At 33.6% G+C, this 25,989-nt stretch overlaps 2 protein-coding genes across 2 annotated transcripts in view; one reads left to right on the top strand and one right to left on the bottom strand.

Moving 5' to 3' along the window:
* LOC131689215 (serine/threonine-protein kinase meng-po) overlaps positions 1–25,989 on the bottom strand; it is a 67,237-nt gene that overhangs the window by 24,531 nt on the left and 16,717 nt on the right. The window lies entirely within an intron of this gene.
* Positions 1,282–22,039, top strand: LOC131687011 (ionotropic receptor 93a). The gene is made up of 18 exons (XM_058971046.1): positions 1,282–1,387; positions 1,444–1,596; positions 1,655–1,791; positions 1,859–1,979; positions 2,046–2,207; positions 2,269–2,330; positions 9,283–9,438; positions 9,496–9,663; positions 9,721–9,814; positions 9,872–10,032; positions 10,097–10,273; positions 18,551–18,622; positions 18,684–18,793; positions 19,540–19,585; positions 19,647–19,809; positions 19,877–19,936; positions 19,995–20,155; positions 20,214–22,039. Exons 1-18 carry the CDS (start codon positions 1,282–1,284, stop codon positions 20,724–20,726), a joined length of 2,622 nt encoding a protein of 873 aa, XP_058827029.1. The 3' UTR covers positions 20,727–22,039.

Genomic DNA, 25,989 nt, shown 5'->3' with positions numbered 1-25,989 from the left:
AATCTTAGACTCCTGCCAGCTTATTGCTAAGTCTAGTTCCATGGTCATGACTGATTCGCTCTAGAACATCAGCAGCTGGTCGCACATAATCATTAATGAAACCTTCGTGAGCCAATAATAAGGATTTTTTTACATATCCAGTGATGCAACACCTCGAAAGACAAACTCACAATATTCCATTACCTCACAAAAGTGACCCCACATACGAGATAAAGAGTGTGCGGCATCTCTCCCGAAATTACCCTACGACTAATAACAATGCTCGAAATTGAAATACTCCCTTATCATCCAGGTCCGCCTTCGACTCCTTGGAGCTGTGTGCAATAGTTGCTCGACCACTCCCACGTAACACAGTTTGATGCTTCAGGGTGAAAAATCTCTTCCAGTAACTCCAGTTGAGGCAGGAAAACTTCACCGGAAACACTTGCCATAAATTGTTCAAAGTAAACAGTATTTATCAGGACAGCACACAACACTGTAAGTTCGGACACTTTAGAATAATATTGCGAGCAAATTCTAATACAAGGAAGAAGGAATATTGACACAAAAATTACGCATCGAGTATTTCTAGAGAAAATTTTCAATAGGACGTAAGTAACAATGAGAGATTCTCTTTGAGGTCTTTCTCTTCTGTTCATTACTCGGCTATTTCAACATTTACTACTCTACTCTTTGCATAATATTGTAGTAAAAACCGCCGGCTTTCGATATGTACTGGAAAATTAGTACAAAGTGTTGTAATGACGTCGTAATAAACGAAAGAGAAAGTAAACAAAGAGAGGCTCTCAATGTTACTTACGTCCTATTGAAAATTTTCTCTAGATTTTTCCTTGCGCCTGCTACCGTAGCTTACTTCGATCCTTTCTCGTGTTGACCTCTCCAGTTTTCTAACATTAAACACACGCAGCGTTGTTTGATGATGGCACATTTTTCTTAGACTGCACCCCGTTTTCCAAACCCTCCCGAATATCAGCCATGAATGAATCCAGTCTGTTGAAATCAGGTGATCCTCGCGGAAACTAATCAAAAATTGAAGCTCGCCTCCTCGTCGCCCTCCAGCCATATATTGGTTACTAGTCTCACGCACGAGATGACCTTTCATATTAAAGTTTCATGCTTCCCATCACTACTTCATCGAGTACAGGTCATCATACCGGAAACCAAGGAACACCTGCTTTCCTTACTGAGGCGCTGCAGCCGTTGTGTGGTAGAGCATATAAATGCCAACCTTTCCGTGCTGCATTCGCTCATTCAGTTTACTCCTTGAATCAAAGTGGTGAAATGTTGACTAAAGTGAAGCTCCTGGTGATAGTTCTAGTGTTTTTCTGTTCAAAATCTGTTTTAGCAGATGATTTTCCCTCGTTGATTTCCGCTAATGCCTCGATAGGTGAGTTTCAACAAACGGATTTATGAAAGTGATGATTCTAAGGTGTTTTGCTACAGCGGTGATTCTGGACCGGGAATACCTGGACAATCAGTACGACGAACTGTTGGAAGGAACCAAGCGACTGTTCGAAAGGATCTTACGGGATAATTTTAAAAATGGTGGTCTGATTGTGAAATATTTTTCCTGGACCAGCATCAACCTACGGAGAGGTTTGTTTGTGGGAATTATCGGAATACAGTGCACTAATTGTGATCTATTTTTGGATAGATTTTACTGCAGTACTTTCCGTGGCCAATTGTGATAATACCTGGGATGTGTACAAAAATGCCGCGAAGGAAATTTTAATTGTTTTAAGTATTACCGATGCGGACTGTCCACGATTACCAATTAACAACGCTTTTATGGTGATTTAAAGAAATTCAATGCAACGCAATGTTCCGAAATATTGAACTCGAACTATTTTCACCTTAGATTCCGAAGACAATACCTAGTACAGGGTATTTCGAAGAGCTGCCACAGGTCATAATGGATATGAAAACGACGAACGCCTTCGATTGGAAAGCAGCAGTACTACTATATGACGACAGCTTCGGTTAGTGGAATCTGTTTCTTTTTTGCATTCCAAACAATAGCTACTCACTTCTCATGTGTACTGTAGACCGTGACGTCATCGCAAGAAGTGTCCTTGCTCTGTCGAAGGATTACGAAGGAGTAAAACCGCTCTCGCTGTCCATGTTCCGCGTCGAAAGTCATACTCACATGTGGGAGAAGCGTAAAGCTGTGAGGAAGGTTCTGCTGAATCTGCCCACCCGTTACATCGGTATTTGTCATTGGTATTGTATTTAATATCATGTGAAGGATTAAACAATATCTGATTACAGGGAACAACTTTATTGCCATTGTTACCACTCAAACAATGGAATTACTAATGGAAATCGCAAAAGTAAGTTTAGTTGTGTGATCAAATTTCAGCGTTATTACGGTTTTTGTACTTGTTGTAGGAACTGGTCCCTTATGATATATGAGAGGCTGAGAGCAAGAGTGGGTTAAAATATTCTCTTAGATCAAAAATGGTATATTAATCAAAAGGGGGTTGAAAATTGATTAGCGCAAAAATGGTTCTATAAAATTTTTAGAGCAAGAAAGGTATAGAATATTAACGCCATTTGAAATCCAAGACGGCGACTTCTGCTTACCAGAAAGTAGAGGGCATGTATGAGTGTCATTTGAGAGGATGGTCAGTAGACATCGGGAATTGATGATTGACACCATTTTGAAATTCAAGGTGGCGACTTCCGGTTACCAGAAAATAGAAAGAAGTAGCATTAATATGGATGTCATTTGAAAGGCGGTGGTCAGCAGACATCGGAAATTGATGATTAACGCCATTTTGAAATCCTATCTCGGTTTCCAATGAATAGAAAGATCTATTGTCAATATGGGTGTCCTTTGAAAGTGGATTGTTGGTAGACAACGGAAATTGATAGTTAACTTTTTTTTTAAATTCAATATGGTAACTTCCAGTTACTATAAAACAGTGAAAACCATCGTAATGAATCATGATCAGAATCATGTGAATGATTATAAAATCTGACGAACACACTTTCTCTAATTACATGCAGAATGCATAACAATAGCTTTTTGTGAAGCAAGCAATTTATAACTTGCCAATGGTGTTGATTTTTAAATTCATGAATGGAAAGCTGCAACGATATTTGTGTGATTGAATTGAAAGAAGTGATGTCATTGGAACAGCACTAGAAACGCTTGTGAGTTTTTTTTATTTAGTTTGTCACCGAACTCCTTGTTGTTTAAAGGATTTTTTTAATTCAATCAGGGGCGGATCCAGAAAAAAAAATCAGAAGGGGTGTGAAATTTCGATTTTAACATAAACATTGTACAATTCGTAATACGTAATAACCTTATTTAATTAATATCTGTTTTGTTGGACAAATTTTGTTTGGAGTGATTTTGAGTTTGAAACTAATATAAAGGTGAAGCTAATTTGAAATTTATCATAAAGTAAAAAAAATCGGAGGGGTTTCGGACCCCCCTGGATACGTAACCGAATTCGATGCCTAGAAAGATTATACTTGACGCACCATTGGCGAAATTCAAAACACTGTATATCGCACGTAAAATTTGTATTGTGGACAGTTTTTTTTGGATTTTTATTTCTTAGGATTATTTGATTGCTCAATAGATAAACTATCTTGAAATTAAGCATGGTGACCAGAACCAAGAGCTTGTCGGGTTGAATGGAAGTTTTCCTACTGTTGTGGTGATCGGGGTCTAGAATTGCTGGTGGAGTTGTGTTATGTTTGCTGGACAATATGACTAATCTTGGTTATCGTTGCAATACTGGTAAAAATAGTTTAATCCAGTCCGCGTTTCTGTGTTAGAATCGAAAAATGTTTTGTTCGTCTACCAAAATCACGCGAAAATGACACAAGAGCGACGCAACTTCCTAAACTTGCGAAAATTAGACGATGTCATAGGCCAAAGCAAAAACAATGCATTTTCATTATTTACTCTGGACACTCGTTTTCGCTTTGAGATTGACAAAGACGTTACAACACAATATTTAAGTTAATACTGGGAAAAGGAAAATTTACTAGTGTTACTTGTGGCACTGAAAACTGAATTCTGACCGCACTGTGCATTTAACATTCTTCATTGTATTTTATGATGTCGTAACTGGGTGTAAATGAATCAAACACAATATCCAACGAATCGAACGAGGAAGGGCCAACTGACCAACCCTTATCATATTATACCCATATTAATGCTGGTTTTCTATATTTTCTGATAACTGAAAATTGCCACCGTGGTTTTAAAAATGGCGTTAATCATCAATTTCCGATGTCTACTTACCACCCACTTTCAATTGTTGTTGGTTGGAATTTCTTCCTTATCCTCTACAATAACTGTTTTCAGTAGCTTAACAAGACCAATTCGAGCCTTTCAATAATATATTTTTAACTCACAGAGTCTCAGAGAGACCCGGCTAGTTACAGTTCTCTTTTTTTCAATGAACTTGTAATTTGAAATACAAATCACTGATAAAACGACAAAAAAGAAGCCTTTAATTTCATTGGGTCTTAGGAGCGATGCTTCTTGAAGTCACAATGATCCACATAAAAACGCTTTTTCAAAAAAGCGATAATACATACAATCCATTCTCCATATAATCGATTCTTCAAATTATCGATGCCTAAAATATTGATTCTTCAAAATCTCGTTTTTTCAAACAATCAATTCTTCAAGAAATCAATTTTTCAAATAAGCGATTCTTCAAAATACCAGTTCTCCAAATAATCGATTGTTCAAATAATCGATTTAAAAAAAAAAAAAAAATCGATGATGAATTTTTGCAATAACCGAATTTTGAAAAATTCAATTCCACCAAAATACGATTCTTCAAAAAATTTATTCTCGATTGACAATCGATTTTTCATCGATTTTTCGAAACCTCATTTCAGAACATAATCCATTCTTAAAAAAATCGATTCATCAAGTAATTGTTTTGTCAAATGATCTATTCGATAAATAAGCGATTCTTTAAATAATTAATTCTTCAAATGGCATCGATTTTTCAAACCTCTATTCTTCAAAGAATCGACCGTTCCACAAATAATCGATTCCAGAAATTACCGATTCTTTAAATAATCGATTACTCAAATAATAGGTTTTAAAAAAAAACTCGATAACGGATTTTCGCAGCAATTTCAGAATATCGATTTTACAAAAATTCAATTATTTTACAAAAATTCGATTCTTTATATAATCGATTCTTAAAATACTTGTTTCTTCAATAAGTCCATTCGTCAAATTATCGATTCGTCGAATAATCAATTATTCAAATAATCGATTCTTTAAATAATCAATTCTTTAAATAATCTTCAAATAATCGATTCTTTAAATAAACGTTTCTTGAAATAATCGATATTTCAAATAATCGGTCTTAAAAAAAATCGATAATGGATTTTTGTAGCCATCGAATTTTTGAAATATCGATTCTTCATATAATCGATTCTTCAAAAAATCACATCTCAAAATAATTGATCCTCAAAAAATCAATTTTTCGCAGTTCCGATTCTTAGCAAAATCGTTTCTTCAAAAATTCGATTCGTAAATAATCGTTTCGACAAACAATCAATTCTTCCAATAATCGATTCTGTAAAAATTGAAACGATTCTTCAAATTGTCGATTATTTAATTAATTAATGCTTGAAATAATCGATTCCTCAAATACTCGATTCTTCAACGACTCTTAAAATAAACGTTTCTTGAAATAATCGATTTTTCAAATAATTGGTGTTTAAAAAAATTGGTAATGGATTTTTGCAACAATCGAATTTTAGGAATATCGATTCTGCAAAAAATATATTCTTCGTATAATCGATTCTTCAAAAAATCACATCTCTAAATAATCCTCAAAAAATCTATGTTTCGAAACTCCGATTCTTGGCAAAATCGATTCTTAAAAAAGTCGATTCATCGATATTCGTTTCGTCAAATAATCAATTAGTCCAATAATCGATTCTAACAAAAATCGAATCGATTCTTCAAAATATTCGATTATTTATATAATTAATTCTTCAAATAATCGATTCATTAAATACTCGATTCTTCAACAAACCGACTCTTAAAATAAATGGTTCTTTAATTAATCCTTTCTTGAAATAATGGATTCTTAAAATAATGGTTTCTTGAAGTAGTCGATAATTGAAATAATCGATTTTCAAAAAAATCGATTATTGGTGTGAACGATTATTTAAATATTTGATTATTGAAATAGTCGATACTTCAAGTAATCAATTTTTGAAAAAAAAAAATTCTTAAAATAATCGATTTATGGAATCATGGATTCTTCAAATATTCGATTTATTAAACAGTAGATTCTTGAAACAAGCCATTCTAGAAATAATCGATTCTCGAAATGTTAGATATCTGAAATAATCGGTTCTTGCAAAAATCGTAAGAGAATCGAATCTAGAAATAATCGTTTCTTGAAATAGTCGATTTTTCAATTAATAGATTCTCGAAAAATCGATTCTTCCAATAATAAAATAATCTTGAAATAATTGATTCTTGAAATTATCAATTGCTGCAATTATTGACTGTTTAAATAGTCGTATCTCGAATCAATCGACTCATAAGAGAATCTATTCTCAAAATAATCGATTTTTCAAAAAAATGATGCTTGAAAGAATTATCAATTCATTGATTATCCAAATAATCGATTCTTCAAATAATCGATCATTCAAATAATCGATTTTTCAACCAATCGATTTTTCAAATAGTCGATTTGATCCTTGAAATCATCGAGATATTTGAAGCACTCGATTCTTAAAAAATATCGATTATTGAAATAATCAATTCTTGAAATAAATAATCGATTATGTAACTTTTCGGTTCTATAAAATATCGATTCTCGTAAAGTAAGCGATACAAGAAATAACCTATTCTTAAAATAATCGATTGCACATTGTAAATTGTAAATAATCGATCCTTGAATAATTCGTTTTTTGAAAAAGTTCTTTAAATCATCGATTATGCAAATACGATCGTCAAATAATGAATTCTTTAAATAATCGATTCTACGAATAATCGATTCTTGAAATAATCGGATCTAGAAACAATAGCTTCTTCAAATAATCGATTACTTACAAAATCGATTCCTGAAATATTCGATTATTGAAATGATTGATTCTTCATATAATCGATCTTTTGAATAATCGATTGCAGAAATAATCGATTCTTCTAATTATCGAATCTATCAAAAAGGATTTCGAAAGAATCGTCAAATAATGGATTCGTCAAGTAATTGCTTCTTGAAATAATCGATTATTCAAACTAATCGATTCTAGCAAACGATTCTTTAAATTATAGATTCTTTAAATAATCGATTAATTGAGTAAAAGATGTTTGAAATAAACGTTCCTTGAAATAATTGATTGTTGAAATAATCGGTTCTACCAATTCTTTTAATGATCGATTCATTAAATATTCGAATATAGAAATAACAGAATCTTGAAATAATCGATTTTAGAAATAATCGATTTTGTAGCTAATGTATTTTTTTAATAATCGATTCTTTGAATATTTGATTCTTGAAATAGTTGATTCTTACAAAAAACCACTTTTTTTCGGAAAAACCGACTCCTGGAAAATCCGATTCTTGAAACAATCGATTTTTTAAATAATCGTTTCTAGAAGTAATCGATTTTTTAAATAATCCGTTCTTTGCTTATTCGATTTCCTCAAAAACTGATTCACGAACAAATCGGGATAAATCGTCTTGAAAAAATCGTTTCTTGAAATATGATCGATATTTGAAATATTCGATACTTGGAACAATAGATTTTTTAAATAATTGATTCTTTGAATAATCGATTCATCAAAAATATCTTTCTGCGAAAAAAGCGATTCTTTAACTCAACCATACTTTAAATTATCGATTCTAGAAATATTCTATTCTTGAAAGAATTGTTTCTTTGAAAAAATAAATTCTTGAAATAATTGATTTTTGAGATAATCTATTCTTCGAAAAAATCGCTGCTTAAAGTAACCGATTCTTCAAATGATCGGTTCTTTAAATAATTTATTCTTCAAATAATCGATTCTTCGATTAATCGATTTTTCAAACACTCGTTTCTTGAGATAATCTATTGGGATAATCGAATCTCGAAATGACTGGTACTTGAAATAATTGATTCTTACAATAATCGATTCTTGAAAGAAGCGATTCTTCAAATAATCGAATCTAGAAATAATCGATTCTTCAAATAATCGATTCTACCAAAAATCATTTTTTGTAAGAATCGTCAAATAACCGCTTCTTCTCAAATTCGATTCTTTATGTAATGTTCATTAAATAATTGATTCTTTAAATAATTGTTTCTTTAAAGAACATTCTTGAAATAATCAATTATTGAAATAATCGATTCTATAAAGATTCTTGAAGTAAAAGGTTCTCCAATTAATCGATTCTTTAAATTATCGATTTAAAAAAATTGCTTCTCGATCGATTATTTAAATAATCGTTCCATAAATAATCAGGTCTTGAAAAATCCGATATTGAACGGATCGTTTCTTGTAATAATCGATACTTGAAATAATCGATCTTTGAAATAATCGGTTATTGAAATAATCGATTGCTTAAATAATCGATTATTTAAATAATCGATTCCCTAAATAATAAATTGTTAAATAAGCAACTCTAGAAATAATTTATTCTTCAAATAATTGACTATTTAAATACTCGATTCTACAAAGAATCAATTTTTGAAAGAATTTGTGTTTTGGGCTCTTCAATCTCTGAGTACTCTTTGATTGTCACAGACTCTCCGAATTTCTAATCCTTCGAGCTCTCAAGTCTAGAAATACTGCGGACGTTTCTGATACTCTGGATGTCAGAATTTGGGTGGATATTTCAAACTCTTCTAAATCTATGGTAATTTATGACTTTTTGGACCTTTCAAGCATTCCAGATTTTTCTGTCTATTGGAACATCGAACCGAACTTCTTCGGACTTTTCGGAATCTTCGAGCATTCATGGTACTTTGAACTGCACATATTTCGGATGCTCTAGTTCCTACGATCTGTTTCGACTTATTGACTTTTCGAAATGTTGCACTTTTCAGACTTCTTCTATTTTCTCAGACTTGGAGGACCTTTGGTATTCTTCGGATTTTTCAAATCGTCCGAACATCTCTGGTACTTTGGGTTTGGTAGATATTTCGAACTGTTTGAACTATTCCAGCTCTTTTGGTGATTTTGAATCTTTGGATTTTTCTAACTTCTGATACAATTTGTATCTTTCGGACGCTTTGGGCTCTTAGGAAATACCTCTTAGAAAAATTTAAACTCTTTGGACTTACCACTTGCAGGAGCTGAAAATGGTCCACCCGTTGGCCCAATGGCTGTACGTTATAGCTGATACATCGGCGGAGAGGAACAACATTTCATCCGTTCATCCAATCCTCGCCGAAGGGGACAATATCGCGTTTGTGTACAATTTGAGGAAGAATGTTCAATCTTGCGAGGTAATTTTTGTTTATTGAATTAATACCACCAATTATTGTTGCTAACCTTTTCTTCAGTCCCACACCCTGTGCTACATCGAGAATCTGATCACTTCGCTGGTCCACGGACTGTCGAAATTGATTCGCGAGGAAAAAGCTGTTTATGGGCAAATTGCCGACGAAGAGTGGGAAGTTATACGAATGACGAAAGTCGAACGAAAAAATGCGATTCTCAAAATTATTAGAGTAAGTAATGTAATTATCTCGATATATCTAACTGGTTGAAATTCGTTTCATTCCTAGAATGATTTGACTGGTAAAGACAACTGTAACGAGTGTTCAAGATGGAAGATCGAAACAGGACTAACTTGGGGATATGCATATCAAGCGCTTCTAGGTATACTCGAAAAATTGGATTTTTTTTTTCGTAAAATGACACAACATTTGTCAATAGATGAGACCGAAGCAACAGGAGCGATTAGTAATCGGAAGCAGATTGAACTACTGGAAGCAGGTTATTGGACGCCGCAGGAAGGTTTCATTATGCAGGATTTCTTATTTCCGCACATTGTCGATGGGTTCCGTGGTATTCATCTGAATTTCTATAGCTATCATGTAATGCCTAAACACCTTTCAACTAGAAACAACTCAATAAATGAAAAATATTTCCCCTTTACAGAATCCACCATGGCAGTTTGTGGCGTTCAACGCAAGTGGCCATCCGCATTTGTCTCATGGAGTGATTTTGGATGTTTTGAAGGAGTTGTCAAGGAAACTGAATTTTACCTACACCATAACAATTGCTCAGACAAATTTGGAATATATTGGGAACTTGACAGATGATGCCAATAATACGGTAAGCACAACGTGTTGGGTTTTATGCCGAGTGTGTGTAAGGAGAGTTATAACACAGATATGTCAAAATTGGACAATGGGTATCGGTCATTGCCATGTCGCAGAATAACTAATGTAACACTATTTATGTAACATTTGTTGGTCACAATTACAGTTTGATCTCTATTTTTATATCTATATGAAAATATCATTTCCTACAAATTTTTAGATTTTTTAATTTGACAAGAGATTACTTAAAAATAGTTTTTTTTTATTAGTTGAATTTTGTTCAATTCATGAATGTTTAAGTTTAATCGTCTACAAATAAAATGAAATATTGTTGATTTCAATCGGAAAAATTATACAGAATATATGAGTCATTCTGCAAACAGTCAAATGGAATTTCCTAATCAGGTTTAGGTGTTTACTATCATCGAATAAAATAATTCGCGGAAAATTAAGTACACAATTTCATACAGTAAAGTCGGTTGGAACGGACACTGTAGGTAAGAAGGACACGTATGTGTTTTTCACAAACTGCAAAGTTCAATGAAAATGTGATGATACATTAACATTTCTAATTGGTTCTAAATGCTTCTGAAAGATACAGCAATAATCAAATATTTTAGCAAAACAATTTGTTTTCTAGAACATGGCAATGGATATAATTTGTTGATAGTAGAAAGTAACGACTAAAACCTGAAAATCGTTAATCTCCGGAAATATTTCCCCCTGGTTTGACGGTGTTGCAAACATGTTCAAGCATATTTCGTTCATCACTGCTAAAGAACGTCTGACAGACAATTTTTTTCAGATACATTACGCTTCGATAGTGGTGCATCGAAGAGATCGATTCATACTCTTTTTCATACTCTGCAGCAGCCCTACCGAACGATCGACCACAAGCATAGTGCGCGCTGGTGGGCCTACGTGGATTGACTTTTGCTGTGGGCCGTGTTGGCAAACATTGTTCCACAGCTTAATGGCGATGTTGGTGCTCGCAGTGACGTATTGGTATATAAACATTGTTTGCTGGCATGTAGACAAATTAGTTTTTTGATTGCATGTTACATGTGTTATTTTCTTCTACTTCATTTTTTGAGAATCGGTTGTTTCAAGAATCGATTACTTGGAGAAATGAATATATTTGAAGAATTAATTTTTAGATTTTTTTTTCTGAAAAATCGATTTGTGAAGAATCGATTATCTGAAGAACTCATTTTTTGAAAAATCGATTTTTTAAAGTCAATTTTTGAAAAAATCGTATTTTATAAGAAGAAGAATCCAGTACTTGAAGAATCGATTATTTGATGTACCGACTTTTTGAAGTTTTCATTTTTTGCAGAATCGATTATTTGAAGAATCCTTTTTTTGAAAAATCGGTTATTTAGAAGATTTGTTTTTGAAGAATCGATAAATTGAGCAACGATTATTTAAAGAATAGTGTTTTGGCCTCACCTTGGTGTGTTCCGACCGAGAATATGGTCCGAGGCCAAATTTTGGACGCTCCTTAAAAACAGCTGTTCGCGACTGTTTTCCTTTCCTTCCAGGGTGGACTTGCGCAGGCAAACGACGACGGTAGCGGATCCAAGAATGTTGACCGGCGAATGAAGGCGGCAATAAAACACTTATTCACTTCACTAGAACATTTATTTCACACTACTGACTACACTATTTTATTTGGTTCTAAATTAAACGACAACTAAACTTTACTGACCTAGCGCAATGAAGGCTGACTTACGAATGAATAATATAAACACAACATCAATCCACACATACGATATAACATAAAAACATATACATAATGCCCTAATACACGGGTGTCGCTGTAGCGATCGGTTTGCATCTCTTGTCGGAGTTGGTGTTTTTTTACGGTATCTCTAGAGAACTGTCAAAGTGTCAACATATAGTTTCCAACAAATAGCTTATTTGAAAAATTGATTAATTGAATAATCGACTATTTACAAAGTCGGTTACTTGGGAAATCTGTTTTTGATGAATCGATCATTGGAGAATGGACTGTATGAAGTATCAATTTTTTTAAGAACCGATTATTTGAAAAATCGATTTTTTTAAAATCAATTTTTGGAAGCATCCATTTTTTGAAGAATTGATTTTTCTCAAAATCGATTACTTGAAGAATCCATAACATAAAGAATAGATTATATGATGAATCGATCTTTATAAAAATAAGATAATTGAAATAAATGAAGTTTTTGTATAATCGATTTTTTTAAATCGATTTCTTGAAAATATAGGGATATTTTGAAGATTCGATAATATGAGATTTGAAATTTTTTTAAGGAATCGATTTTTTGAAGAATCGATTATCTGTAGAATAGTTTATTCAAAGAATAGATTATTAGGAGAATCGGTTTCCTGGAGAATTTTTTTTTTTTTTGGAATTTGAATATTTCAAAAATCAATTACTTGAGGAATCGATCACTTGAAAAATCGATTTCTAGAATTGATTTTTTGAGAATCGATTTTTAAAAATCGATTACTTGAAAAATTGATTTCTTGTAGAATCGATTATTTGATGAATCAATTTTTGAAGAATTAATATATTGAAGCATCAATTTTCCGAAGAACCGATTATTTGAATAAACGATTATTTAAAAAATTGATTAATTGAGAAATTTTTTGAAAATCGTTTTTTTTTTTTGGAAAAATTTCATCAGGTCAATCAATCAGGTTTTTGAAGAATCAATTTTTTGGAACATCGGCTTAAAAAAATCGAGCTTTAGAAGAATCCGTTTTCTGAATTGTTTTTTTTAAACTTGATTAATTGACTTTCTTGATTATATGATGAACCGTTTTTTACGACGAATCGATTAGTTGATGAATCGATTGTTTCAAGAACCCGAATTAAAAAAAAACGATTTCCTGAAAAAATTATTTTTTGAAGATTTTATAATTTTTTAAGAATCGATTTTTCAAAAAATCGATTTTTTGAAGAATCGATCATCTGTAAAATGGTTTATTCGAAAAATCGATCATTAGAAGAATCGGTTTCTTGGAGAATCGCTTATTTGAATTGTTTATTTGAAGAATCGATTTTTTGAAAATAGATTATTTAGAGAATCGATTTATTGAAGATCCGATTATTTTTGAATCAAATATTAAAAGAATTGATTTTTAAAGATATAATTATTTGATGAATCGTTTTCTCGGAGAATCGATTATTTGAAGAATCGTTTGTTTGAATAAGCGATTATTTCAAGAATGGATTTTTTTGAAGAATTTATTCGCCTAAAAATCGATTATTTTCACATTCAATTATTTTTTAAGCAAATAAATTCTTCAAAAAAATCCTTTCCTGAAATAATCGTTTATTTAAACAAACTATTCTTCAAATAATCAATTCTCCGTGAAAAACGATTCATCAAATAATTATAGCTTCATAAATCGATTCTTCTAATACTTGATTCTAAAAGTATCGATACTTCAAAAAATAGATTATTCAAATAATCGATTTTCAAAAAATCGATTATTTAAATAATCGATATTCAAAAAATCGATTGTTCGGATAAACAATTCTACAAAAAAGCGATTCTCCAAGAAACTGATTCTTCTAATGGACGTTTTTTTAGAGAATCGATTTTTTGAAAATAAATCGCTCCGCAATCAAATATTTGAATAATCGATTATTTGATGGATAGATTTCTTAATAATCGATAATTTGAAGAATATTTTTTTTGCAAAATCGATTTCTTGAAAAATCAATTATTGAAGGATCATTTTTAAAAATCGATTATTTGAAGAATCCATTATTTGAACAAACGAATTTTTGTATAATCGCTGTTTGAAGAATCGACTTTTTGAAGAATTCATAAAATCAAGAAGCGATTACTTGAAGAATCGATTATTTGAGAAATTAATTTTTAAAAAATCGACCACTTGAAGAATCCATTCTTTGAAGAATTGATTATTTGATGAACCAATTTTTTGATGAATCGATTAGTTGATGAATCGATTATTTGAAAAATCCGTTTTGAAGTATAGACTGTTTGAAAAATGTATTTTTGATGATCATGAATTTGCGAATCGATTATTTGATGAATAGATTATTTAAAGAATCGATTACTTTTGAAATCGATTATTTTAGGAATCGATTTTTTTTAAATCGATTATTTGTAGAATCTCTTATTAGAAGAATCGTTTAATAGAAGGATCGGTTTATTGGAGAATCCATTTTTTGAAAGTCGAATACTTTATGAATCGATTATTTGAAGAATCGTTTGGGATTTTTAGAAGACTCGATTTTCTAAAAAATTGACTATTTGAAGAATCGATCTTTTTCAAGAATCGTTTATTTGAAAAATCGATTTTTGGATTTGTTCATTTGAAAAATCGATTTTTTGAAAACCGATTACTTGAGGAATTGATTCCTTGTAGAATCGCTTATTTTATGAATCGACCTTTTGAAAAATCGAGTTTTTGAAGAATCAATATTTTGATGAAAGGATTACTTGAAGAATAAATTATGTGTAGAATCGATTATAGGATGAATCGATTTTTTCGACTCGATTTTTCGAAGAATAGATTATTTGAAGAGCAGGATTTTCGAGAATCGACTACTTTAAGAATCGATTATGATTTTATGAGCAGATTTTTTGATAATCGATTATCTGAAGACGCGATTTTTTGAATCTATTACGTGAAGAATCGATTATTTGAATAATTTTTTGCCGAATCGATTTTTTAAAGTCAATTATTTGATGAAATCATTTTTTGAAAAATCGATTATTTGAAGAACGGATAGTTTGCTTTCGGATTGTTTTTATTTGTTAAACAATCGATGATTTCTAGAATCAATTACACGAACAATCGATACTTTGGAGAATGGATATTTTGTAGAATCGATTTTTTGAAAATAAATTACTTCAAGGTTCGAGTACCGATTTCTTCAAAAATCTAATTTTTGAAGATTTGATGTTTTGAGAATCGATTATTTAACAATTCGGCTTTTGAAAGGATCGATTATTTGAAGAATCGATTTTTGAAAAATCGATTTCTTGAAAAATATTTTTCTTAAGATTCGATTATTTCAGAATCGATTATTTGAAGACTCGATTTTTTGGAGAGTCGATTATATGAAGATTCCATTTTTCGAAAAATCGTTTTTCGAAGAATCGATCTTTAGAATTAACAGTATTTGAAGGATGGATTTCTAGAAGATTTTTTTCAAGAATCGATTACCTCAAGATTCGATTCCACGAAGAAATGATATTTTGGAAAATAGATTTTTTGAAAGTCGAGGATCGAGTATTTGAAGAATCATTTATGTATTTGACGAATCGTTTTTTTTTCAATAAACGATTATTAAAGAACCGATTTTTGGAAAATAGAATAGAACAAAAAATAGATTTAATGAAACATCTATTTTTTACCATTTGATTTTTTGAGAATCGATTATTTAAAAATTCGATTTTTGAAGAATCGATGAGTTGAAATTCGATTATTTGAAGAATTGATTTTTCATAGAATCAATGTTTGAGGAATCAAGTTTTTTTAAAAATTCGTTCTTTGAGAGTTATTTCAAGAACCAGTTATTTGAAGAATCGATTCTTAGTAGATTTTATTTTCTAAGAGAATCAATTTTTTGAGAATCGATTATTTGGAGAATCGAATTTTGGAAGAGTCGAATGTTTGAAGAATCCGTTTTTTCAAAAATCATTTTTTTGAAATTGTAATCATTTGATCACTTGTAAAATCGATCACTTGAAAAATTGATTATTTGCTAAACTGATTTTTTAAAGAATTGAAATCGATTAGTTGAAGGCTGGATTTTTTTAAATCGCTTTTTCGGAAAATCTATTCTCTTATTAGAAAATCGAATATTTTTAGAAACAATTTTTGGAAATTTGATTTTCTGAAGAACCGCTTTTTTGTAAATCGATTATTTGAAGAATCGATTTATTGGAAAAATCGATTCTTCGATGAATCGATTTTTTGAAAATCGATAACTTGAACCAATTCTTTGATAAACTGAGTTTTAGAAGAATCGATTGTTTGAAGAATCTAATATTTGAAGAATCGATTATTTGAAGATTGAAATATTTGAAGAATCAGTTATTTGAAGAATCGATTTTTTTAAATCGATTATTTGGAAATTCTAACATTGAAGAGAAAATTACTTGAGAACCGATTATTTGAAGAATCGATTCTTCGATTTGATTTTCTGAAAATCGAATTTGTTAGAATCGATTACTTGAAGAATCCATGCTCTGAAGAATTGATTTTTCGATACATTATTTTTTTTGAAAATCGATTACTTGAATCGCTTCTTTGATATACACATTTTTAGAAGAATCGATTTTTTGAAGAATCGATTATTTGTGGGCCCAATTTAAAAAAAAATGTTTGGAAAATCTATCGTTGAAGAATCGATTACTTGAAAATCGATTATTTGAAGAATCTACTTTTAGAAGATTTGATTATCTGAAGAATCGCATTTTTGAGGATCGATCATTTGAAGAATCCATTTTTTGAAGAATCGATTTTTTGATTAATAGATTTTTTGAGAATCGATTCCTTGATAATTGATTAGTTGATAAACTGATTTTTAGAAGCAGCGATTTTTTGAAGTATCATTTGTGTAGTTTATCTCGTTTAAAGTATCTTGTTTAAGGGCCGATTTCTTCACCCTCGCTTAAATTTTAAACCAGGTTCACCAGTAGGGGAATTGTGGGAAAAACCGACACTGTGGGTAAAACCGACACCCCACAACTTTTCCTAGGAATCAAATTTTTATTCATTTTATAATGACGCATTATTATTAGTACGTTTATGTAGAGCATTTGAAGAAAAATTGGATTTAAGTTAATACGACGAATGTCATAAAAATAAACAAAACATACGACAGTAGCGTTCATGCTCGTCTGGATGTTAAATTTTGTTGGTAGATTTTAAGGTTTTAACCGAACAAAAGCTTTTCAAATCACCACATTTTTCAGTACCTACTATTATCGGCCTTTCCTATGATGAACTAGGCGTATTGAAGACGAGTTTGAGAAATTCAATATTTTTAATCGCTTTTTTTAAAAAATGTGCGCTGTTGGGGTAAAACCGACACCCTATGGTCAGGGTAAAACCGACACGCTGTTGAGATGGTTGTGTTTACTTGCGATTCATTACAAAATGCTGGGGATCTTTGTGACACTTCAATTACACTATTAGCATACTATAGTAATAGCAGAAATACACAGAAATAATTTTATTGTGTTTATTTCTTGTAAGTCTCTTTAAAAATAAAAAATTGGAATTTTTGCTTATCTGATTCTATCGAAACTTTCGCTATTTCTGCGAAAAGCTCATCAAACAGAATTTCTAGTGTTCTCTTAGTTTGTCATAGACGAATTTTATCACAATGAGACAATGATCTTATGTATACCCCGGTAGATCGTTGATGATCAGAGTCCGAAAAATCAAATCTGAAAAAGAAGTGTGTGTCACTTATAAGTGAATGAATCCGATTAGTAGAACGTAGAACCTTCGCTTACGAAATAAAATGACATTGAAGTTCGCAATGATGTGCGTAAGGATTATTTGGAAATACCCATATATCAAGAAATAATCCTATAGTATAAAATACTCTTATTTATAGTACTACGCTTTCGAACTTTCTTCCTCTCACTACATGATGAAGCTATAAGAAGCACATATTTGCATCACACATATTCACACTTTATTAATCACGCATATATCTCATTTTTAATAAAAATAAAGATTTAAATAAAGTGGGGAGAAAATAAATTAAAGGGGGTGTCGAGCTTACCCCTATGGGGTGTCGGTTTTACCCGCAGTGCCTACAAAAAGTCACTTTGTTTTCCAAGTTTTACAACCAATAATTTTCAATGAAATTAATATTTTGAAGCGCTGACAAAATTAAGCCTTGTTAAGAGTTTTCTGAAGAAGAATTCCGCATAGAAATTATAATTTTAGTGGTTTTGTGGAAACCCAGAAAAAGTGTTAAGCTTAAGGTGTCGGTTTTAACCATAATTCTCCTACCCGGTCAAACCATTCGGGATTTGATTCGGAATCCTGAATGGAGTCAGTATGGATTCCAACTCAAATGCAACAACCGTTTCTGAAACCGATTGAGTCGGAATCGGTTGTTGCATTTGAGTTGGAATCCATACTGACTCCATTCAGAAATCCGAACCGGTTCCGGAATGAGTTTAACTGGGTACGTTTAAACCTGGCTTAAGCGTTAAGCGAGGGTGAAGAAATCGGCCCCAATTTAATTTTATTTCGTTTTTGTCGTTTACCTGACTAAAAATTATTAATATTTCAGCTCACTAAAGATGTCCACACGGTAACGACTGACATTCCTTCGGAGATTATGAGACAACTGATCGAAAACAAGGTATTTCGTTATCTATTTCATCATTGAAGAACCTTTAATCAATATTTTAAAACATTTCCAGATTCTTCTAGCTGTTGTTGGGGCTACAGTAAGTGAAAAGCAAAAGAAATTCATCACCTTCTCCAAACCGATCAGCATTCAAACGTATAGCTTCCTCGTTTCACGGCCAAAGTATGTACAAATCGTGCGGTAAAATTCGTAAATATCGTTTCGGTTCTGGCATTTCTGGCACTTGTGGACACACTCGTTGAATATTGGCTATTAGCAAACGAATGTGGTCTATTTTTAACTTTCAGTTTTGTTCACCTGTTAGGACAATCATTATTGCATTATGTTGTTATGGATGCTTTTCTAATGGTTGGTAGCCACTTGCACACTTTTTTCTGGGCCATAAATCAACTAAATGCACAGCTTTCTTCACAAGATTCAGTAGATGTTCGAAGCCACTCATCATTTCTTTCAACTGTATCACACTGCTACGTCCAAAAAACGACATATTTTGACTCCCAGATTTTGGCGAGAATGGTAAAACGGGTAAAACACAAAGCAAGAACCTGCTGACCAAATGACATTTGGCATTGATGGCCTACTGCGCGGCACTTGCACTAAACAACTAGCTGAAAAGTGGCCTAGTGTAATTTAGTAAGCATAATCGTTTGTTTTAGAACTACATATGCTGATTTCGTTTTTAGATCAGAGTTGCTCTAGGTTCGCTCGGAGCTGTCACTTTTGTATGGAAACTGTAAACATTAGAGCAAACCTAGGGCGACTCGATTCTAAAACCGAAAACAGCAATAGTGTTACTATTCTCAAATAAATATTCGTATGTTGATGACGACATTGTCCGAAGTTCGGAGAAATCGTTCATTTGAATCACAACGACACTTCCTTATCTGATCCCATATCAATGCTTGCAGGGAGCTGAGCCGGGTGTTCCTTTTCCTATCACCGTTTACAGTTGATGTAAGTAGCAACGTACTGGATATGGATGACTTTCAGTTATTCTTTCAAATCTTTTCAACAGACATGGATGTGCCTGTCAGCGACGATCCTTCTAATGGCACCAATTTTATACGCGATACATCGGCTGAGTCCGTTTTACAATCACTTTGGACGAAACAACAGCATTGGTCTGGGGAAGTTAAACAACTGTTTCTGGTACATCTACGGAGCTTTGCTACAGCAGGGTATGTTAACTGTACAAATCCAGACTTACTGACAAATCTGCCAATTTTCGTTTTCTTTTCCAAACAGGAGGTCTTTATCTGCCGTATGCGGATAGTGGTCGCATTATCATCGGAACCTGGTGGTTGGGTGAGAATTTGAAATATGTGGATTGGAGAAACATTTAAAATTTGAATCTTCCCTGCAGTTGTTTTGGTACTGGTCACCACGTACTGCGGAAATCTGGTTGCCTTTCTGACCTTCCCGAAGATTGCCATCCCCATCACAACGGTTTCGCAGCTGGTCAGAAACCAACAGGGCGTTTCGTGGACCATTCGAAAGGGCACTTTTTTGGAGCAGTTCTTGCGAGTAACTTTTTGCACATCTTTCAAGGGGATACGTTTTAAAGTAATTTTTTAATTCGCAGGAAACCGATGATCCGAAGTACATGCGACTGTACAACGGGGCAAATTTCATTACCGACGAGTCGGATCAAATGATCCGATCGATTCGGGAGGGCCATCACGTACACATCGATTGGAGAACCAATTTGAAGTATCTGATGAAGAGGGAATTCTTGAAGAGCGATCGGTGCGACTTTGTGCTTAGTATGGATGAATTTTTGGACGAGCAGATCGCTTTGGCGATGCCGAAGAACAGTCCCTACATCGACGTGATCAACGAGGAGTTGATCAAGATGCAACAGTTTGGATTCATGCAGCGCTGGTTGATGAAGTATCTGCCGTCGCAGGACAAGTGCTCGAAGGTGCGGAGGAATTCGGAGGTGGAGAATCATACCGTTAATAATGATGATATGGCTGGATCCTACTACGTTCTGCTGATTGGATTTTCTATGGGAGTCGGGATGTTTCTGATAGAATACATTTGGCGTTGGTATAAGAGATTCAAGGAAGAAAAACTGCAGCCGTACACGGATTGAACACACGCGAGGCAAGGGAAATTTCAAAAGTTGTGCACCCGAGAACTATCCAGTTATATGCTATTGATGTTTGCCTTGATCCTAGCGGTGATCTACTGCAAGTCACTGCTTATTGTCATCTTATGGAAATAATATAAATCATTACGAAACACAGAAATGTATGTTTAGAATATGAAACGAAACATTAGCAACACACAAAATTTTAACATTTACGCAAATCTCAAACGCATTCGCTTGCTTTTAAGATATTTAAAATCAAATTAAGACCGACAGCTGTCGAATGTTTTGAGTGCTCTCTGCTAGACGTGTTCGTTCCGGTTGAATGGGTTGTACGAAAGTAAAAACTCACCATCATCGGCAATCCCAGCCAGTAACCAGACTGGCACGGAGCGCTGAGTGCAGTGATTTCACCGAACGCGTCACTGAAAAGTCCGAAAATAGTCTAGCACGTTTGATTATTCCTCTGAACATTTTCCCGCTCACCTGTTGACTAGAACGACTAGAGTCAGCGCTACGCGTGGAAATCAAGCCTCGGACGTCAGTGTTCTCATTTAGAAAATGCTTTGGCGCTGTCGTGCTACAGTGACCTAACTTACTCAGCAGTAACTTTTGTTGAAAACGAAATTGATTTCAAACTGTTGCATTAACGTTCAAACTTGTGAGTTCATAATAAATCAAACCGTCTCTTTAACAGTTAGCTAAAAAATATAAAGCCGCGAAAGAATTCACCAAGGCCAACATTCCTTTCAGACCCATATTGATTTCTGGTTTATGCACTTAATTTATTTACTCGCTATATGTTTAGTTGAGTTCGGGATATACAGTCCTTCGTAATCGAACAGAAAACCTTTGAATTTCCAACACGGCCATAGGGACACGCAAGAGTTAACGATAGAAAACACACACCGAATCAAAACAAAAATATCAAACCGCCAGCAAAACACCGAACATAATTTGGCGTCAAACACGAACGGCTCCTCTAGCAAGTAGCAAGCCCCCAACAAACCGCACACAGAAATTCTGAAAAAGTAGAAAAAAATGAAAATGTTGCTTGAGAGAATAATCGGTCCGACGGCGAGACAGACAAATTTCAAAACATACTCGTCACTTGGCAGGACACAATGGATATCAATTGTGTCTCCGAGATGATCAGTAGAAGAACACAGATAAATAAATGAAGTGCTATTTTTGTTCACCACGTAGTATAATTATTTACCGTCTTTAACTAGACGATTGAGAAGATAGTCATTTGGGAATAACATTAGGAATTATGCAGTACGTGTGTCTGTTAGTCATTCACAATATTTGATAACGTATTTTAGAAGTACTGCCGTTTACAATTCATAGTAACACAATAAAGTTATATTGAGACTAATATAGGCAACTTCACTTTGTTGATGACAATCTTGATTTTAATTGGTAACTACTTGGTAGCAAGTTTCAAATGAGAGCCCTAATTTTTCTTTTTTTCGAGAGTTTTCCTACTGGAACTGTAGAGCTAAGTTCTCGGAAGGGCTCCCCGTCAGAATCACATGCTACAATTTGCAGACGAGACGGGCGCCCACTAAAACATTGCTTTAGACCAATTGTAGCGGGCCGTGATTCTGAATGTGATATTCATTGTACGGTTCAGGCAGAGAAGAGAAGTACCACTTCGAACAAAAAAAATTACGAAAGTTCTCACAAAAGCGAATCGGATTTATTGCTGGTTTTCCTTGGTTTGATTTGAGAGTGCACCCGTATGACGTTTCAACTGGCTCGTATAAATCGTTGCAGGCGGTAAGGTAGAGCTTCGCTAAAGCGTACAGTAAATAACAGAAAATGTATTATTGCGTTTCGTATCATAGATTTTACTTTTCTGATTGATATTATGCTTATTGCTGTATGTAATCATTGAACGCTCGTTTTCTAAAACGACATTATCTGTTATTTTTGCGGGGCGTCCGGAGAATCATCCAGTTTCAACGGAATGTTCTCTGATTACCTGGTCCGCTTTTATTAATTTTGCATATTGAAGAGTAACTCGTAAGGAACCTTTGCTAAGCAGCACATGATTGCAGAGCCCTCTTTCTAACTAGTGGAACGTGATCTTCCGCATGGGTGGTGGATTTTTCCATTTGTCATAAATATTACTTGTGATAATTAAGCTGAAGAAGTAAACTTTTTTTCTGGATTCCAATCTAATGCAGTGACAGCTAATGTGAGTACTTAAGGTCACAAGAGCACTTAGCACATATTAGGAAATCCAATGGAAGATTTTGTCGTGATAATTCAATTTTGTAAAAAAATATTTGTAATTTTTCGAACAAAAAAATAAAAAAAGGTTCGATAAAACGTCAGCTGCATCGGAAAAAATCGAAAACAGCATATGGCTTAATGACCCAATGAACGTATACAAGCCATCGTCGGTCTTAAGTTGTTTTCTCGAACAGTTTAACTATTTTTAAATTTATTTTAGAAAAAATCCTTAACTTGACTGCTGAGTAACTGATTAATAACAGCTTCTCGGTACGCAGAACTGAAAAGTGTGTAGAAGCGATGCCACAAGTACATATTTATCTAGAAAGGTACAGATTTTTCGAGTATTTTTGGTACAAATTCTGTACGATACGGATAACATATTTTTGTAAAAAGTACAGTTTGGTACACATTTTTTTTGACACGACAGGTAAAATAATTTAACACTACGATGCATACCAGTAATCAGGTTATAAATGTTGAGTTAGACTGCTGATAGAGTGATGGCGAGAAACTGAGCTGGAGCTAGCACTGGTATTAGGATGCGGGATTTCAGAAACTTGCTTGCAGCAAATCAAAGGATTGATGTCAAAATAGGTTTGTTACAGTACATAGGAAAAACTGGAAGTACTTCTTCTCATTTTCTACTTCTAGTAGCAAACCGAATTAAAAATTAGCAAGTTTTTTTGTTCCTGTTTGCTACGGAGCAACTAGGAGCATGAACCGTGTATTGAAACAAACCCAATGAAAGCCGAGCGGATCTGCGCGGATTGCTTGCGTTTACTGTGATAGGTCGCTTACAGAGTGGCCGCGAGAAACTGTGTATGTGCTGCCCAAGTAACCATAAGCATTAAGCCATTGCACTATATTGATTATACATTTGCACCAATGTTGCATTGAAACCCCTTTACAGCTTTAACAATGCAATAAAGCTCTATATTAGCATCAATAATGCATAATAGCGCAACCGACATATAGCATTATCACTGGATCTCTATATGGCGTATATAAAGCTGATATAACTCGTACATGCATCAAGGATCTTTAAAGCATGTAAGCTTTACAAGTGCATTTACTGCCATTATAGAGCAAATAAAAAGCCGATATAATACTATTATAATGCTATGGGTTTATTTGTTATGCAACTCTTCTTGAAGATTATATTGGGCATATTTCATTTCAATCGAACATATGCAATATTGTCTAGGAAGCAAACGCAGCGCACTTACCGTGAAGGACGAGGTTAGGTACCTCAGTTCGAGACATACTAAAGGTAATTTTCGTGAAACATTCATATCATGTGAGAACGAAAACACATTAAGGATATTCATTACAATACATTAGAAGAGAGTCAATTACGGTTTTAAGCAGAACATTTTATTTTAAAATTTTTCCCTTTTGCTCATCATACCGAAAGGAAACATAAGAAATGATTTTAAAACCATGGCGGACAATGACAGCCAACTGAAGCTAATGCTAATAGCATTAGTACTGCAGAAACGAGCTGTCAATCTATGCACAGTAATAGCACTATATTTCTCCTTTTCTGGCCTAACACCAGCATAATATCAGGCTTCACGGCTCTTCAAGACAGCATTATATGTGGATCTAAAGCAGATATTAGGCTACGTTATAATGCTTATGGATTACTTGGGTGGTACTGACAGTAGGATGCGAGATGCCAGAAACCTGCTTGCAGCATATCAAATGGAACCTGTCAGTGTAAAAGCAAGTAGCCGGTGCAGATCTGCTCGGCTTTCACTCTGACATCATCCCTTTGGTTTGCAGCAAGCAGGTTTTTCGCATTCTAATGTCAGTCCTAGCCCCAGCTTAGCTTCTCGCCGCCACTCTGTAAGCACCCATAGGCTTCATTTGATTTGCTGAATACAAGTTTGTCACATCCTGAGTGCATATAAGGAGAGTGACGACACTGTCAAAATTGGAACAATGATTATTTGTCAATGTCATTCCAAACGAGACAAATCCATGTATTTTGAGAGATCATTTGTTCGTTTGGAATATTACTGACAGATAATCATGACAATTGTCTTCACTCTCCTTACATACACTCTGGTCACATCTCGCATCCAAATGTCAATACAAGCCCCAGCCAGGGTTGTACATTCACAAATTTTTCTTTAATGTCACAGATTTATTTAACAAATAGGTAATCCATGAGACGTGTTGGATCAGCTGATTATTTCTTGATTGTTTCTTCTGACGTTACTCCGCTTTGCTGGGCACAACGTCCGACAAAACCATTGATTCGATCCAACATCAAACGAATCGGAACTAATGAAAGATGTTTGTGTTTGCAGGAGTAAAACAAAACAAACTTGTTACAAAACCCTCCACTGAGTTGTCAAACAAACGTCTCATAGATTGCCTGATTTTTGGTCACAGCTTCTTTTTTTCAGAAGACAGATTTTTAACATTTTGATGAAAATTTCACCGATTTCCACAGATTTTTGGAAATATTTCAATTTTTTATAGATTTTTCGGAAATTTTAGTAGAACACACCGTAGTTTTGACTGGTTTCTGGCGAAACCAACTCAGTATATCACTATCTCGAATGAAAAATAATTATATAAAATGATTCTGTTTGTCATTGTGTTGGTACAGAATACGAAGAATTTTCAACTCCCAGTACAGGTTTAATTGTGGCAGCACTGGTGAGTAGTCAGAACGATTGTCATGGTTTACAGACCTTGGTGACATTTCGTAAAAATTAAAAGATACTCATGAGAATTTAAACAAAGCAGACCCCAATATTAAAGATTGAAAATAATTATAAACTAATTTCCTCCACTTTTATAAGGACCAAAAAACTTATATCGAATCCTGGAAAAGGAAAATGGCTGGCTAACAAAATGCTGTTTGTATTTAAATTTAATGTCCTTGCTTGGTGGTTCTCAAAAGAAAGGACACACAAGAACCATTGGGAAGATATCCATTGAAAATCTTTCTTGGGCAGTGCACTAAGAATTAACTGTGCAGTCAAAAGTTTCGATATTTAAACATACT

Source organism: Topomyia yanbarensis, chromosome 3, assembly GCF_030247195.1.
Source record: "Topomyia yanbarensis strain Yona2022 chromosome 3, ASM3024719v1, whole genome shotgun sequence".
NCBI classification, from domain to species: Eukaryota; Metazoa; Arthropoda; class Insecta; order Diptera; family Culicidae; genus Topomyia; species Topomyia yanbarensis.
Note: the sequence above shows the minus strand (reverse complement) of the source record. Positions and strands in the feature narration are given on the sequence as shown.